Source organism: Eriocheir sinensis, chromosome 28 (assembly GCF_024679095.1).
Source record: "Eriocheir sinensis breed Jianghai 21 chromosome 28, ASM2467909v1, whole genome shotgun sequence".
NCBI lineage: Eukaryota > Metazoa > Arthropoda > Malacostraca > Decapoda > Varunidae > Eriocheir > Eriocheir sinensis.
Window position 1 is genome coordinate 17,494,965 of NC_066536.1, and position 14,657 is coordinate 17,509,621.

Genomic DNA, 14,657 nt, shown 5'->3' on the forward strand with positions numbered 1-14,657 from the left:
TTGGCGGAGATGTATTTCGAGTTGCGGGTTGTCTTCTCATCCACACAAATACAGCTTTAATGTGTTGTACGGATGTGAAGGTAAGCATATTTTCCCTTTAAAAATACATTGACAACTAGTGTATACAGTTTTATCTTAAGTTCTCACAGGAAATAGTTACAAACGAAGACTTATTATTATTTTTTTAGAAGAGTGTAGGGGTCGGAGCTTCTGGGCCAGTATTTGTAGACTTACGATAATTATTTTAAACATACGACACTCGGACCATTTCAACTAACGCTAATTTATCCTTGCCACTCAGAAAACAGACCAGCAATTACGTTTTTCGGACAATAACTTGGATTTAAAGAACGCTATATGCCTAAATACGATAATTGATAGCCTGAAAGAGATTGATACAAGGTGCTGAGTACGAGAACATGGCAACATCAAGTCTGGACCAGTGTTTGTATGCACGAAAATCAACCCAAAAATACGATACCAACACCACTTATAATAACCCTAATATACCCTTGCCACTCAAAACACAGACCAACAATTAAGTTTCCTCGATGATAACTATGATTTAAAAACGTGATATGCCTGAATGACAGAGTAAATACCCAAAAATAAAAAGATACAAGGCGCTGAGTACAACAATTTAGCAGCGCGGGTCTGGGCTTGAGGCGCTGCGGGCTGACTACTTACCTCGGGGACAGGTCAGGCGAGGTCAAACCCTTGGTGGCAGGTTAGTGGCGGTTTATATCACGATCTTTGACCTGGGGGGAGGCGTGGAGGGTCCTGGAGGGTCATAGAATAGGTCAGGGTGGTCAAGTAGAGGGAGGGAGGTTAGGGAGAGGAAGGCATGTAAACAAACACACAAACAAACTCCTGGCCATTCTTGACCATATATATAAACTATTTTTGCCTTATTTTGAGTCTATTTAGTGTGTTTGTCAGTGGGAGGAAGCCATGTAAATAAGCACCCATGGCCAAGCTTAATGATGGGTAATTAACACTCATGGTCATTCTCGATCATATAAAAGAACCTATTTCCCTTATTTTGGGTCTGTTTAGTTCTTCTATGTCCTTGTCCTTGGTCATTCGTCTCACTCCTTCTTCCTCTCTCTCTTGGTCATGGAAAATAAATTACTTCCTCAGTCTTGGTTCCTTTTAATTCCTTGTATGTCGAATTGTTTTATAGTTAAGGGATTCTGGTTCTCCTTCTCTGTTTTCCTTCTTCCTCTCTCTCTTGGTCATGGAAAATAAACTACTTCCTCAGTCTTGGTTCCTTTTTATTCCTTGTATGTCGAATTGTTTTATTGTTAAGGGATTCTGGTTCTCCTTCTCTCTGTTTTCCTTCTTCCTCTCTTGGTCATGGAAAATAAACTACTTCCTCAGTCTTGGATCCTTTTTATTCCTTGTATGTCGAATTGTTTTACAGTTAAGGGATTATGGTTCGCGTTTCAAAGGTCTCGTCAGTTCCCTCATCCATCTCTTTCCTTCTTCCTCTCTCTTGATCGTGAAAAACAAACTACATCCTCAATTTTGGCTGTGTTTAGTCCTTGTGTGTCAGTGGGTTTTAGTATTAATTGAGTCTGGTTATTGTTATGCTCTCTTCCCTTCTCTGTTTTCCTTCTTCCTCTCTCTTGGTCATGTAAAACAAATTAGGCTACTTCCTCAATCTTAGTTCTTTTTAGTCCTTGTATGTCAAAGCGTTTTATTGTTAAGGGATTCTGGTTCACGTTATGACCTGCTCCCTCATCTCAGTCTCAGTCCTTTTCCTCTCTCAAGATGTACTTTATTATGCTCTTGCAGCCCTTCCCCCTCGACTATCATGGTCTATCTCAGTGTTATTCCATAAGTATGCCCTTCTCACTGCAGAGGATATCTTTGTGCTATGTGAGGTACTTTGCTCACGTACAATGCCGTGCTGTATTGCTTGGCCATCACAAATCACTTGTTTTTGAGATGTTAAGTTATTAAAAAGTGGTCTGTCTATGGATTTATTTTTGTCTATTGCATTTTGGCAGCAGAGCACAGGTCAGGTATAGTTAGGTTAGATAAAGTTAACCCAGTAGCAGCGGGGATCATGTTTCTGAATAGTCCCTCCAAGCGAGAAAAATGAGAAAAAATCACCCCTCACACAAACCATTTCATAATATATATCAAAGCATTTGTGATCAGATTATGTATCATCTATTTTGGGGGGTGTACATCATGGCACAAATTTGGCCCATCGTTGCTACACGGTAAAATCACAAATTTGGCCCGTCGCTGCTACCGGGTTAAGTTAGGTCAGGTAAGATTTAGTTTGGTTAGAGTTAATTGCCTATGAAAAAGACGTGATATGATTCACTTTGAACCATTTGTTGTTGTCACTGGCAGTTGGCGGCCTGGTGGCGTACTTCTGGAATTTTACCATACTGTGTGCACAAAAAACACTACTATATTGCTTTGTTATCACATATTACTCCATCTGAAATTGACTTTTCTTTTGGCCACTCTTTACTAATTGCTATATGAGAGCAACAGTTAGTGGGATATTTTTTTGCATCTTTTTGTTGCCCTTGAGTTGCTCTGTGCTGTAAAAAAAAAAAAAAAAAAAAAAAAAAAAATCTCAAAATGTGGTCTGGGAGGTTATATTGGATCATAGTCACCAACCCCTGACTTAGACGGCCCTCCCTTATGGCCCCATATGATGACCTTCCTTGATAGCCCCACACATATAGTATACCATCCCATGAGTGATAATCAGTGCTGTAGAAAACTCACCTGCTCCTTTGTTATATTTTCCATTCCAGGACTTCCTTCAATTACCTCCTCAGAGGATGCCCTATTGTCTGCCTCTTTCTCGTCCTCCAGCACTGTTCTCACACTTACACCCGTAGATAATTCTCAGCCACAGTATTCCTCTGAAATCAAAAGGCAATCGTGCACACACAACATAGCTGCCTGTGACTTAAACTCTTTCAAGAGGAGAGTGTCAGGGCACCTCTCCACCCAAAAAATGACCTCTCTTCTGGTTTCTCATTCTGTTTTCTTTGATTGGAGCAGCGTCTAGCAGGTCTCTTTGTTTCTGTTGTTTGTTTTTTGCCCTTGAGCTGCCTCCCTTGCTATAAAAGAGAGAAAAAACCCCACACACACACCAAAAAGATGCTACTGTAGATACTGATTGTGGTGGAAAGAGAGAGTAGACACAATTTCTCTCACCCAGGATGGGGGAGCCACGACGGTGCTGGCTGCGCTGGCACAACTACAGTGACTCCGTGACGTCAGCACTGGAGGCCCTGCGTTACGATGAAGACTTTCTAGATGTCACTGTGGCGTGCGAGGGGAACACTGTCAGGGCGCACAAGCTGGTGCTGTCTGCCTGCAGCGCCTACTTCAGGAAAGTGCTCAAGGTAGGTTGGAATCAGAACCCTTACCCTACATGGCCCCACCCTACCCTGCCCTACCTTACCTTTCCTAACCCTACCTTACCCTACCTTATATTTGCTCCTTGGAACTCCCTTGAAGAGTGTTGCTGGGCATACAACAATGCAATCATGGTACTAGTTTTTTTCATGTCCTTGTAATATGTCTCTTCCTACTCAAGTTTTAATTTTTTACACCAGTTGGTTGTTTTAAACTGAAGCACCATTTTGTTATGATTATTATGCAGTTTTTGTAGGGAATAGCTTTTGTTGGGCATTGATCAGTTTATTTTTAATTGATGTAATACTTACTTATTTGCCTTTAGTGGGACATGAAGGCAGAATCTCATGCAGTATTTTTCGTTTTGCCCTGTGAATCATTTCCTTGCCTCCATATGTCTTAGTATATATAGTCCTTTTTCTCTATAATTTACAAGTCTTCATCTCTCCGTCTCTGTCATCTCAGGACTGTTAATGTAATCTTTTTTTCTCTTTCTTGCATTGTCAAAATTTATGAGTCTTCATCTCTCTGTGTTATCTCAGGACCATTACAGTAATTCTTTTTCTCTTTCTATCATTTCCAAAATTTACAAGTCTTCACCCCTCCATCCATGCCATTTCAGGACCATCCGTGCGATCACCCCATCATCATCCTGGACGGCCTGGGGTGGCAGCAGGTGGTAGCACTGTTGCACTTCATGTACTGCGGGGAGGTGGTGGTGGAGGAGGACCATCTGGCTGACCTTCTGAACGCAGCAACCAGCCTCAGCGTGACCGGTCTCTCCCACGTCACCTCGGCCCTCATCAGCAGTCAGGTACTATGATTGCTTCTTTTTTCTTGGTTTGCGGTTATCTGTTTTTCTTTATTCTGTTCTTTATCCTCATTCTTGTGTTCTCTTTCATCTCACTTCAATTCAGCCCTCATCAGCAGTCAGGTACCATACTATATTACAGAGTGAACTCTTTCCTTGTTGAATTATACTATAAGTTGCTGCCCTTTGTGTGTGTGAAGATACTCCACACTTAACGCAACAACAACTCAACAGGTAACCCAAGATGAGAGTGACGAGGACTTTGAGGATGAGGAGGAGGACGAGGAGATGGAGGACAACCAAGCACAAAAAGTCTCAGAGTCCACAAACGTGAAGAACGAGGGTGAGAGTGAAGGAGACTCATCCTACGACAGTGACGCTCCTCCGGCCAAGAGGCAGCGCACAGAGGAGCCAGACAAGTCAACAGAATGCAGCAGTACGGCCGAATCTCAGTCAAGCAGAGAGGCATTGCTAGCGGCTACCACTAAGCAGGGCCAGGCCGAGTGTAAACCCACCTTGGCTGACGACACTGCCTTCACCACCACCACCACCAGCACCTCTACCACCACCAGCACATCCAGCACCACCAATGGTCCCCTCAAGAAGGAAGCTCTCCCACCCACCACACCTGCTGTCCCACCAAGCAGCGACAGGTAAGGCTAGTATTAAAGCATCAGTTACTTGGCATCAATTCAGTGGATAAATGAAGGTTTCGGATAATGGTCAGTATTATCAGATGCTTCTGCCTCTCACGTCAACCATTTCCAGATGCCAAAAAGTAGGTCAGTCGGGTTCTTGTGAGTGTTATTTTAGGTACATGGCACAGATGAAGGGTCGAACTACCACCAAGGTCATAAAACTACCCCCTGAACATGCCCCCCCAAACTCCTACGAAAGCCTAGTCAAATATGTGTACTTGGGCAACGAAATGTTTAATAATAAGACCCAATGTGGAAGGAATTCATATGACTGACCCTCCCAGCACCTCATTCTTGTGTTATGGTTTGAGATTTTTGCCTCGGAGCACCTGGATAGTTTGCTGATGTGAGTTGCATTATCTAAAAATCAAATGCCTTTCCGCTTGCCTCATTTCAGTAGAGAGCTTCACAATATCACTGTTGCCATAAGAAAAAGACCACCCTGCCTGAAGCCCCATCACCCACTCTCCTCAGTCCATTCTTTTGTTGTTTAAGTGTGCCCTAACCATGCCTGGTGTAGGAAGGAGAGTAGAGTGATGATGAGTATTGTGATTTTGTAAAAGTAAGAGTGTTTAGTTCATATATCTCCTTGAAGTTAGGGTTTTGTCATGGCCCAGTGTTTCTAGTTAGTTGAACTGATGCTTATAATTGCTCTCCCTTTTCTAAATTCTCTATTTTCATCTTAGTTTCTTTACCTGCATCAACATATTCCTACATCTGTCTATCTACCGTATTCTATATCTCCGATGCCCTGCTCCCTCATGGAACCTTTCCTCTAGTGGGTGGCCGTGGCAGAAGTGTCTCCATCTCTCCCTGTTCTGGCACTCCCTCTCAGCACACTCATCCTGCTACTTCCTACTTTCACTCCAATGCTCACTCATCCTACTGATCCACTTCACATTTCTTTCAGCAGTAATAAAGAAAATGAAAAGATGGCAGACAACCACACCGACAAAAACGTGAAGGAAGTTAGAAGTACCGGCAGCAAAATGTTGAATGGCGACTCTTGGGTCAAGGAGGAAGTGGAAGAGGTTTCGGTGGATGGAGAAATGATCATGGTAAGTTAAAATGTAAAGCCCATATTCTTAGACATATCGGCCCCTCTACGCCTGTTTGATAAGCCTCTCATCCATAAATAGCTCCATGTATAGCTTGAAGTATACATGCATTTTCCTGCAGGGAGATTTGGACTCTGGTCTACTTGAGAATGGTGATGTGGATTCTTTAAAGACAGCACTGTCCCTGCAGGGCGGCAAGCTGAGCCAGAGTGACGGGGACAGCAACAGCAGCAATCCTGTGGCCGGGTCATCCACTCCTCCAGGGCCAGTCAATTACATTTCTTTTCTGGCATCCGAGGGCCTTTTTCCTCCCACCTGTAGCAGCAAGGCAGGCACCACGCTGCTCCTCTCCACACCAGGTAACTTTGTATTTGGTTTCTTTGTGTGCAGTAGAGAGGCTGGTCTGGGTTGCTGTCATTTTTGTACACCTCTCACCCTAAGCCAAAAAGCAGCTATTTGCATGGTCCCCTGTTATCAAGTTGGGTCACTGTGGCTGCAATATTGGCATTGTCATGAGATTGTAGGGACCTTAGTAATGGTTGTCAATTTTCTTTAGGACTTGGTAACACGGCCATAAGTGAAGGCCCCTTGAGCATGGAAAAGGTGGTACAGAGGGTGCTGCTGCCGTCCCTCCCAAGCACAGGCACCCTTCCAACCAGCCTGACGCAGCAGATGGCCGGCACAGGGCCTTGTTCTACTACCAGCACCACCAGCACCAGCCAGCCATACATCCACCCGTCACTTGTGTCAGGGAAGGAGGTGCAAGCCACTTTGGGTAAGCACTTGTAGAATTACTTTTATACACATAGTGCAAACCAGCATCTTTGATTAAGTCTTTTACCCGTCTGCTGCGACTGGCACAGATTTGGCTTTCACTGGTAGCCTGTTAACATATACTCCCAGGTCTTTCTCTGCCTCTGTGGTGGATAGTGGAGTGTTTCCCATGTGGTATTGGTATGCTGGATATCCCCTCCCAAGGTGCATGACTTGACATTTTTCTTCATTGAATTGTAGCAGCCACTTTTTATTCCATTCCTGTAGTTTGGTGATGTCTTCTTGTAGGAAATCTGCAGTCAAAGGGTTAACAGTTAACAGTATCCAGGACGGCATAATTTAGCAGTAACGATAAAGTTTAGCATTGAAATTTTCTTCCAGAGCAATACCAGCGCAAGTTAGCATTCCACGAGCCCCGGCCTTGTCCAACCTGCAAGAGGATGTACAGGGATGCTGCCACACTCCGCACCCACATGGCCATCATGCATGCCGAAGGTTTGTTCTTGTTTGTAGAGCAACAGTTACTGACAGCTCTCCATTGAACACCTTTCTTTATTTGACAATGTTACCTGTGAACTTAAGTTTCTGTAAAGGCTAGTGTTATGGTTGCCCTGCATTTTGATTGGCTACTGGGAACAAATTATGATTTATATTTTTCATAGGTGCTAGTGTAAAATGATAAAAAGTCTGCATATGAATAGCTGATGTACAGTAAGGGCATAAACTATTGAATACTGTTGTTGTGATTTAAGTGTGAAGGACAGGTGAGTGAAGTTGACAGTGAATGCTTTCCGTTGCAGGGAAGGAGCCATTCTCATGTTCTTGCGGTGCCTTGTTCCGCACCAAATACGACATGTACCAGCACAAGAAGAATGGCCATCGGTAAGCCTCCCAGCCGACCCTCCAGACCAAAGATGCTGCTTCATTGGAGAGGGAAGTAGCATTGAAACAGTCTTTTCATGCATTGATTTTTTTTTTTTTTTGTCAGATACAATTTTTTTTAACCACCAAAGATTATTGAAGACTCAAGTTACCAACTACAATTTGGCACAAAACTTAGGGTATGTATAAGGTGATGTGTTGTCTTCTCAGCACTGTTTGGCTCAAGTCTGAGGTGAGCAAATTTTGAGTTTGAATATGATTTATGGGACTAATAGTATAAGAATGTTAAGAAAGACACTATTTGTGCCTGGGATTCGCGTCGCTTGGTTTGAGCTTCGTCCGTCTCTTCACTACCTGTCTGTCGTCATTACTAACCTCCCTTGTGATGTTGTAGTCGCATTTATGTTCTTGAACCAACAATCAGATCTTGCTCAACTAGCAAACCAAGTGTTCCCTGGTGTTGGGTGGTGCCTCAAGCCACACACCTGTACTGGACTCTCCCAAGGCTAGCGTCCTCATAATGACTCCCTCCCTTTTGAGGTCCGGTGCTGTTGAAACTTTCCCAGTGGATAAGTGGTAACGTAGAAGTTATAGTGTTAAGGATTTTCTTGTGCATGAGATTGCCAGCAGAAGGTGACGCTGCCTTCACGTCATGCCGCCAAGAGAAGGATTATATTTGTTGTCAGCCATCAGTGAGAGGCGTTGGTGGTGGAATATAAGTGTGTGCTTTCTTAGTACGGGAATGGCATATGAATGAATGAGGGTGAGTGAGTGAGTGAGTGAGTGAGTAGGTGAGTGTCCTTTGTGGTAGATGGCAACACAATCTGTTAACCTTCTTATGAGCTTACTAACGTATTTATGATCGTATTTATTGAAATTCTGATGATGAGGATTATAGCAGATAGCAGTGGTTCAGTTCCGGTACCTTTGATCTCAAATTAAAGGAAATTTGTTTTGCATTGCCATGTGTGATGCAGTGTTGATTTGATATGATGATATGTTTTATCACATCTAACTTATGATATGAGAATTCCTGATGAAAAGGAAATGATATGACATACCAAGCAGCTTAGGTGTAACTTTGTAGGAACTGATGTACAAAGAGTGTGCATGGAGCTGTTACCTTGTCTGGTGCAGGCCTCGAGGGTTGAGGTTGTTGGCCAGCGCCGCACCACAGCAGCTGCGCGGCCGCCTTGCAACTGGTTACCAATCAAGCCAATTGAGTTAGAGCTTACTTATACTTACCAATGGGAAATTATGGTTGTGTTATATTACCTTCTGTTAAGGTTGAGGGAAAGTTACCACCAAGTAGTTTTAGTTTGCACTTTTTTCCATTGAGATGTTTCTTTTGTTACCAAATGATGGTGAGTAGAATTTTTATTTTATTTAGTTTTAAGAAATTGTTGCTGTACATTCACTTTCCAGAACCAAATATGCAGCCAAGTTTGAAGAGTTGGGTGAATGAGGAGTGAATCAAGCCTTTGTACTTCTGTGAAGTTACAACTTTTCCCTTGAGCAGGGGTTGGGGTGTGCCTTAACTGAGTCCTCTCATCAGTATTGATAGTACAACCATGACAGCAAGACCTGCAGCCACCTAGATCCGTTTCTCAGTGTTTCTTGATGCCATCAATGGCATGAATCGCTGGCAACATTAAAGCAACCTCTTAGTTATTATAACCATCATCACCAACATCGCCGCCACCACCGCAATCATATCATCACTCACCGCGTATCCACCCATGAACAGTTTGGGAATTAAGTTCATATAAAAATCAAAATGTAGTCAGTCTGAGTAGTACTGTAGTGCAAAGAGCCTCAGATTCATAATACTCAGCTCAGAAAACTTACTTGAGATGCAGTATGATATTTATATAACCAACTCTCACTGTGATCAGGTGCTGGCTCCTGTGCCAAGTCCTTTTGATATCCTACCTTCCAGTGTTGGTGTGTGGCTCAGGGGCTGGGGTGCACTGACAATAAATGATTTGAAGTAGATTTCATCCTTGCCAAAATATTGTAAAGTTGCAGAACATTCTAACGTGATTTTTCTTTTAATCTGGAATCACCATTAAGTAGTATATTTTGTGCTTTGCTAAAAACTCAAAATATTATCCAAGTTATGTTTGTCTTATATTTCTAATGTTTATACAATTTTTCATTTTTACACCTATCAGAGATATCTTTCTCATGCCCTCGCATCATCCACTATGAGGTTGCTTTGCCAGTCAGCAGTGCATTGGTGTCATGACAGGATTTTTTTTCATTTTTGTGACAAGGTTGGACTATTGGACCAGAGCTTTTAGAATATTGACTCCTCATTCCTCTGTGTGGCTTATGGCTGGGATGGATTCAGCTTGTGGTTGAGAAGATAGTAATTTAGTGAACATTTCTGATATGCAAAACAAAAACGAAAAAGAAAAGGGATTACTTGGAATGTGAATGTTTGCTGTCCTTTCCACTGTGTACCATTTTAGTTTGCCAGTCACATTCAAGTATCTATAATGCACAGGAGTATGGTATTGGCAATGGATTGCCATATTGGTATAAAGTTCACAATGCGTAATAATTAATTATTTTTTTGGTGTGTGTGTGTGCATGAATTGTAGTAATAGCACTTCTGGGAAGATTATATTTGGCTTGAACAGTGGATATTATACTTTCTGCCATTTTTCTTCTTTTTTGTTTCAGAAAGCTTCCTAGGATCTTGTTTGATGTGTGTGTGTGTGTGTGTGTGTGTGTGTGTGTGTGTGTGTGTTACCCATATCTTTTGTTCTGTAAGCTTTCAGATACTGTAAGTGCTGTACCATTAGCTGCCATTGGGGCATTGTTGCCAATGGATTGGAAGGGTCTTGGACTGATAGTGAAATTTGCTTGACATGAATCACTCATGTGTGATCAGCATGTTACCAATAGTCTTACTTGTTTTAGAAGGAAGCTGTTTTTGTTATGAAAAGTAGGTTTTACTGGTATGCTTGTGACTTGAGTGAGATGTTGTCAACACAGCTTGGTGATATGGGGCCAGGGTTCAGACTCAAGTCTGGTGTACGCCTCACTGGTTACTCTCCGGTGGATGAAACTACCTATTCCTGAGGCAGGTATTGACGAATTAGCCTAGAGTCGTATCTCCATTACCTTTCTTGAAAGGGTTTACTACCGGTGGTTCGAAATATTTATGCTAACCTTCATTACTTAAATGAAGGAATATTAAGGTGTGTTTGGGAGAAAAATGTTTAACATGCATTGACAAATCTTTCATAGTCCACTGTCAAACATTATATGATGTACTATTATAAGTGCTATGTACAAATGTCAAGGAAAATGGTTATAAACTGTGATTTTGTTGGAGCTGATGACTTCCATGGATTATTGCTTCAGGCTTTCCCTCAGTTGTTCAATGATCACAGTTACAAAGATGTTCTGAATGTGTGACTGAAACTTGCCTGAAGCTTTCCTGCATCAGACAGTTTTAGGTAATGCTTAGGCCGGGCCCAGACCCTTAGTGGTCTGAGAGCTGTGATAAGTCCATAAAGCAGATGGTAAATTGGTGATGGCTTCTAAAGCTTTTCATGATTTTTTTGGCAACCATATCAGTGACCAGATTTTACCATTGACTTAAGCGTGTCCAGAAATTGTATATCATGTGCTTTAGCCATTGGAACTGTCTGGGGCACATTGCACCCATCATGCTTCCTTTGCACACATCGGTGCTCTGGGCAGCTGTCCAGAATGTTGCAGGATGCCACAGGATGTTGTGCAATGTCAGTGACATTTGCATCAGCTGCAGTGTTGCTCATTTCATGAAATTCCTGTTTATTTGTGTGTTAACATCTGTTTTAGTAGATTTTGTTCATATGTTAAAGGGTACAATTTTAAGGCAAAAAAATTCCTGAACTGTCGTTGATGGCATGTGAGGCTGTGCTAAGCCTAGTGTGGTGAGCACTACCACCGTTGGTTGCCTTAAAAGCAGAGCATCATTACTGTAGTTGGATAGGATGATAAGGAATTTTTTACACTTTAATATCCACATAAATCTTCCCAAAGGATGACTATCTTTAAACAGTAAAGTAAATGATAAGTTTTGTCTTTGAATAAGACTATGCTGAGCACCATTAGTTAGTTGATTCTGGCACAAACTGTGGAAACTTTCTCCTGATCTGTTGCTCCAGATAGCATTAAGGTATCTCTTAGCAATTTAAGTTTGTATCATAGGCATTTAATAGAGATAGACTCTTGTACATTTGTTAATAGATTATAGTCAGTTTTTATACAGTTTGACAGCTGTGGTGCAGTTACCATTTGACTGCCAGTGTTTACCTAAGATAAATTTAGTTACCATTGGTGGACCTGGGTGTGCGTTCTCCTCCCTCTCGTTCTTGCCTGTAGGAATACACTGAACTCATTCACACCTGCACTCAGACTCACCTCCCACGGGTTGGAAAACAATATTTTTCAACAACTTTTAAATATACTTCTAAAATACAATTTCATTGAGGGGGACATAAATTTACTTAGGTTAATATAATACTGTGGGCTACAACCTCAATACTCTCCACCTATTTTTTGAAATAATTATAAAGCCCTTGGTTGTATATTTTTGCTAATCTTACTCAAAGCTTATGAGGGGTCTTCAAGTTACCATAAAGTTTTCATCGAAGCAGGGATAGTTATTTAATGGCTTTGAACATTTGTTCCATTTGTCAGCACATTTATGGAACTTAGAATGTAAGCCATTTGTAAGCCAATTTTAAGGAAGTCAGGGTTTTGCAACATAAATCATTACAGCTCCTGACATCATCAGCGGCTGAAAAATGAATTCCCTCAAGGTGTGTCTTATCAGTTTAGGAATAGAGAGAAATCAGGTGGGGTTATATCTAGACTAGAAAATGGATGACAAAGTAATTCCTATTGGATTTCATGCAGAGTTGTCTCCTCAAGACAAGAGAAATAAATAGGTATGTTTATTGTGGTGAAAGTGGACTCTGGTGAAGTTTTTGAGGGCATTTGTTTCCAGTGTAATATTTTTTCAACATTCCTGAGTGGTAGCTTGCATCTGTCATGTGCTGACTTTAAAGGAAATTCTCAGCAGCCTACCTTGTGTATCCTGGAAGCTCCAGCCTGGATTGGTGAGGGTTGCCGTGGTTGGTGCATATGTGTCCCTTGGTAGCCATTGCTTTGACTGGTGCCTCTTTTCAAGGTCATACAGATAAACTCGGATGTTATCCCTGATAACAAATCTTTACAAGGTCTTCATAATATGCATCCTACAGTTCCAACTTTTCATAGATTATTTTTTTACCAGCTGATCCTCACACAACAGTTAGCTCATTGAGCACAGATGTTGCTCATCTTCACTCTGAATTTTGTATGGCTTATGTGGACACTATGAACATCCCCAGGGTCTGCCATCAGCACTGTAATACAAAGATTTTCTTCAATTGCATTCAGACAGGTGGTGCCAAGAGAGACTTTTTTTGGGGGGGGGAGCTAAAGTCTACCTGAAAAACCCCTTAGCCTCCCATTAATTTTGTATGAATTATTGTTTTTTTCTCTTGGTACAGCCTCGGCTCACCTTTGCTTCCCCCTTGTCCTGCATTATAGCTTAAATGTCATTTTATTGTTGATGGAGGTTGTTGGTCTGCTACAGCATTTGTAAGGATTGATATCTCCCCTTCCACTTGATAACTATGAACAAGGCCTCCATGAAGCATAGACCTCAAGTGTCTTTTGCCCTATCTAAGTATGACCAAAAGTTTGAGGCGGTGGCCAAGTGGTTAGCGTGTGGGTGTGGCACCCAGGAGGATGTGGGTTCGCGTTCCGCTTGCCACCACAAGCTGGGGGTTTCTGTCACCACCGAGTGGCCTAAGACTATATACATGCCCTCCTGAAGACCACCTATCAACCCGGACTCTAGATTCTCTCTCTAAAAAAGAGGATCAAAGATGAGCTCCTTGGGGAACCACATGAGCCAAGCAAGATGGTGCCACTATAAACACTTGCCTGTACCATAAAAGGCTGGGGCCGACCACCAGGCCCCACCAAGGAAGCCTACTGGCACCATAGGAAGAACATAAAAAAAAAAAAAAAATAAATAAATAAATAAAAGAATTCATGTGGGTGACAAGGTTCCTCTCATTAAACTACCATTATTCCTTGACAATGCATCAACCATGAAGGCTTGTTGAGATGTGTAATAACATGTTCATTCATGTTTATTCAGATGGAATGATAAGGTCAAAAGCATGATGTTCAAATATGATTTTCTGGGACTTATTTTCTATACCCCCCATTTAACTGATTTGTATTATATATATATATATATATATATATATATACATATATATATATATATATATATATATATATATATATATATATATATATATATATATATACATATACAATTCCCCCAATTAAAAATTTCTAAGATGAGTGCAGTAGGAGGCATTCACATTTCAGGTCCACACATTACTTGCACACCTTATCCATGTGCCTTACCTGAGGAAGAAGTGCTCACAGTGATAGCTTTGTAGAGTGTCTTAGTCAGTGAGGAATGTTGTTGCCCTTATACTGTGCTGTTCAGGAAGATGGGGTGTTTCAAGTGTTTGGTTGGCATTTGATGATTTGTGCTGTGTGGTCATGGCAGCGCTGTGACATGGTATGAAGGTGCTCAAAGGTTAAATGTATTCTAGCAGTTATAAAGAAGTCAGGAGTATGCAGACTCAGAGTAAGGCATCATTTATGTTAATGAGGATGGAATCTCAAGAGTAAAACTTTCTGTGTGTGTAACTGTGCACCATGAAAAAAAGTCACCTCTTAGATCTCTCGGAAATCTTCTGAAGAGACTTAAGGAGGATGGCTGATATGTCTGGCATGGCATTTTCTTCGAATGTGGTTGGATTAATGTTAGCGAAGGAAATTGTTGCTTAAGTTTGAATGCTGCCATTGCACCTCTCATGTCCCCCCAGGCAGCATAAGGGAGCAATAAGGGCAGGTTGTAGGAAGTGGAAATGTACAAGTCTCAAAATAAGTTTAACAATT

At 41.7% G+C, this 14,657-nt stretch overlaps 1 protein-coding gene across 2 annotated transcripts; it reads left to right on the forward strand.

The window, feature by feature from the left end:
• Positions 1–611: 611 nt before the first annotated feature.
• Positions 612–13,725, forward strand: LOC127004667 (protein bric-a-brac 2-like). 2 transcript variants are annotated; one of them, XM_050872752.1, is made up of 9 exons: positions 612–727; positions 3,197–3,383; positions 4,019–4,210; positions 4,442–4,860; positions 5,816–5,963; positions 6,154–6,322; positions 6,520–6,738; positions 7,119–7,232; positions 7,538–13,725. In XM_050872752.1, exons 2-9 carry the CDS (start codon positions 3,198–3,200, stop codon positions 7,621–7,623), a joined length of 1,533 nt encoding a protein of 510 aa, XP_050728709.1. In that variant the 5' UTR covers positions 612–727; position 3,197; the 3' UTR covers positions 7,624–13,725. The 2 variants fall into 2 exon arrangements, with proteins under 2 accessions (XP_050728709.1, XP_050728710.1); XM_050872753.1 differs by having other exon boundaries at positions 5,819–5,963.
• The last annotated feature ends 932 nt before the right edge of the window (positions 13,726–14,657 follow it).

What these genes read in the sequence shown, in the direction of transcription:
- LOC127004667 (XM_050872752.1), top strand. Translation starts at nt 3,198, where the DNA reads ATGGGGGAGCCACGACGGTGCTGGCTGCGCTGGCACAACTACAGTGAC. An exon ending in GTCCCACCAAGCAGCGACAG is followed by an intron (nt 4,861 to 5,815) that starts GTAAGGCTAGTA and finishes CATTTCTTTCAG; the next exon opens with CAGTAATAAAGAAAATGAAA. An exon ending in GGAGGTGCAAGCCACTTTGG is followed by an intron (nt 6,739 to 7,118) that starts GTAAGCACTTGT and finishes ATTTTCTTCCAG; the next exon opens with AGCAATACCAGCGCAAGTTA.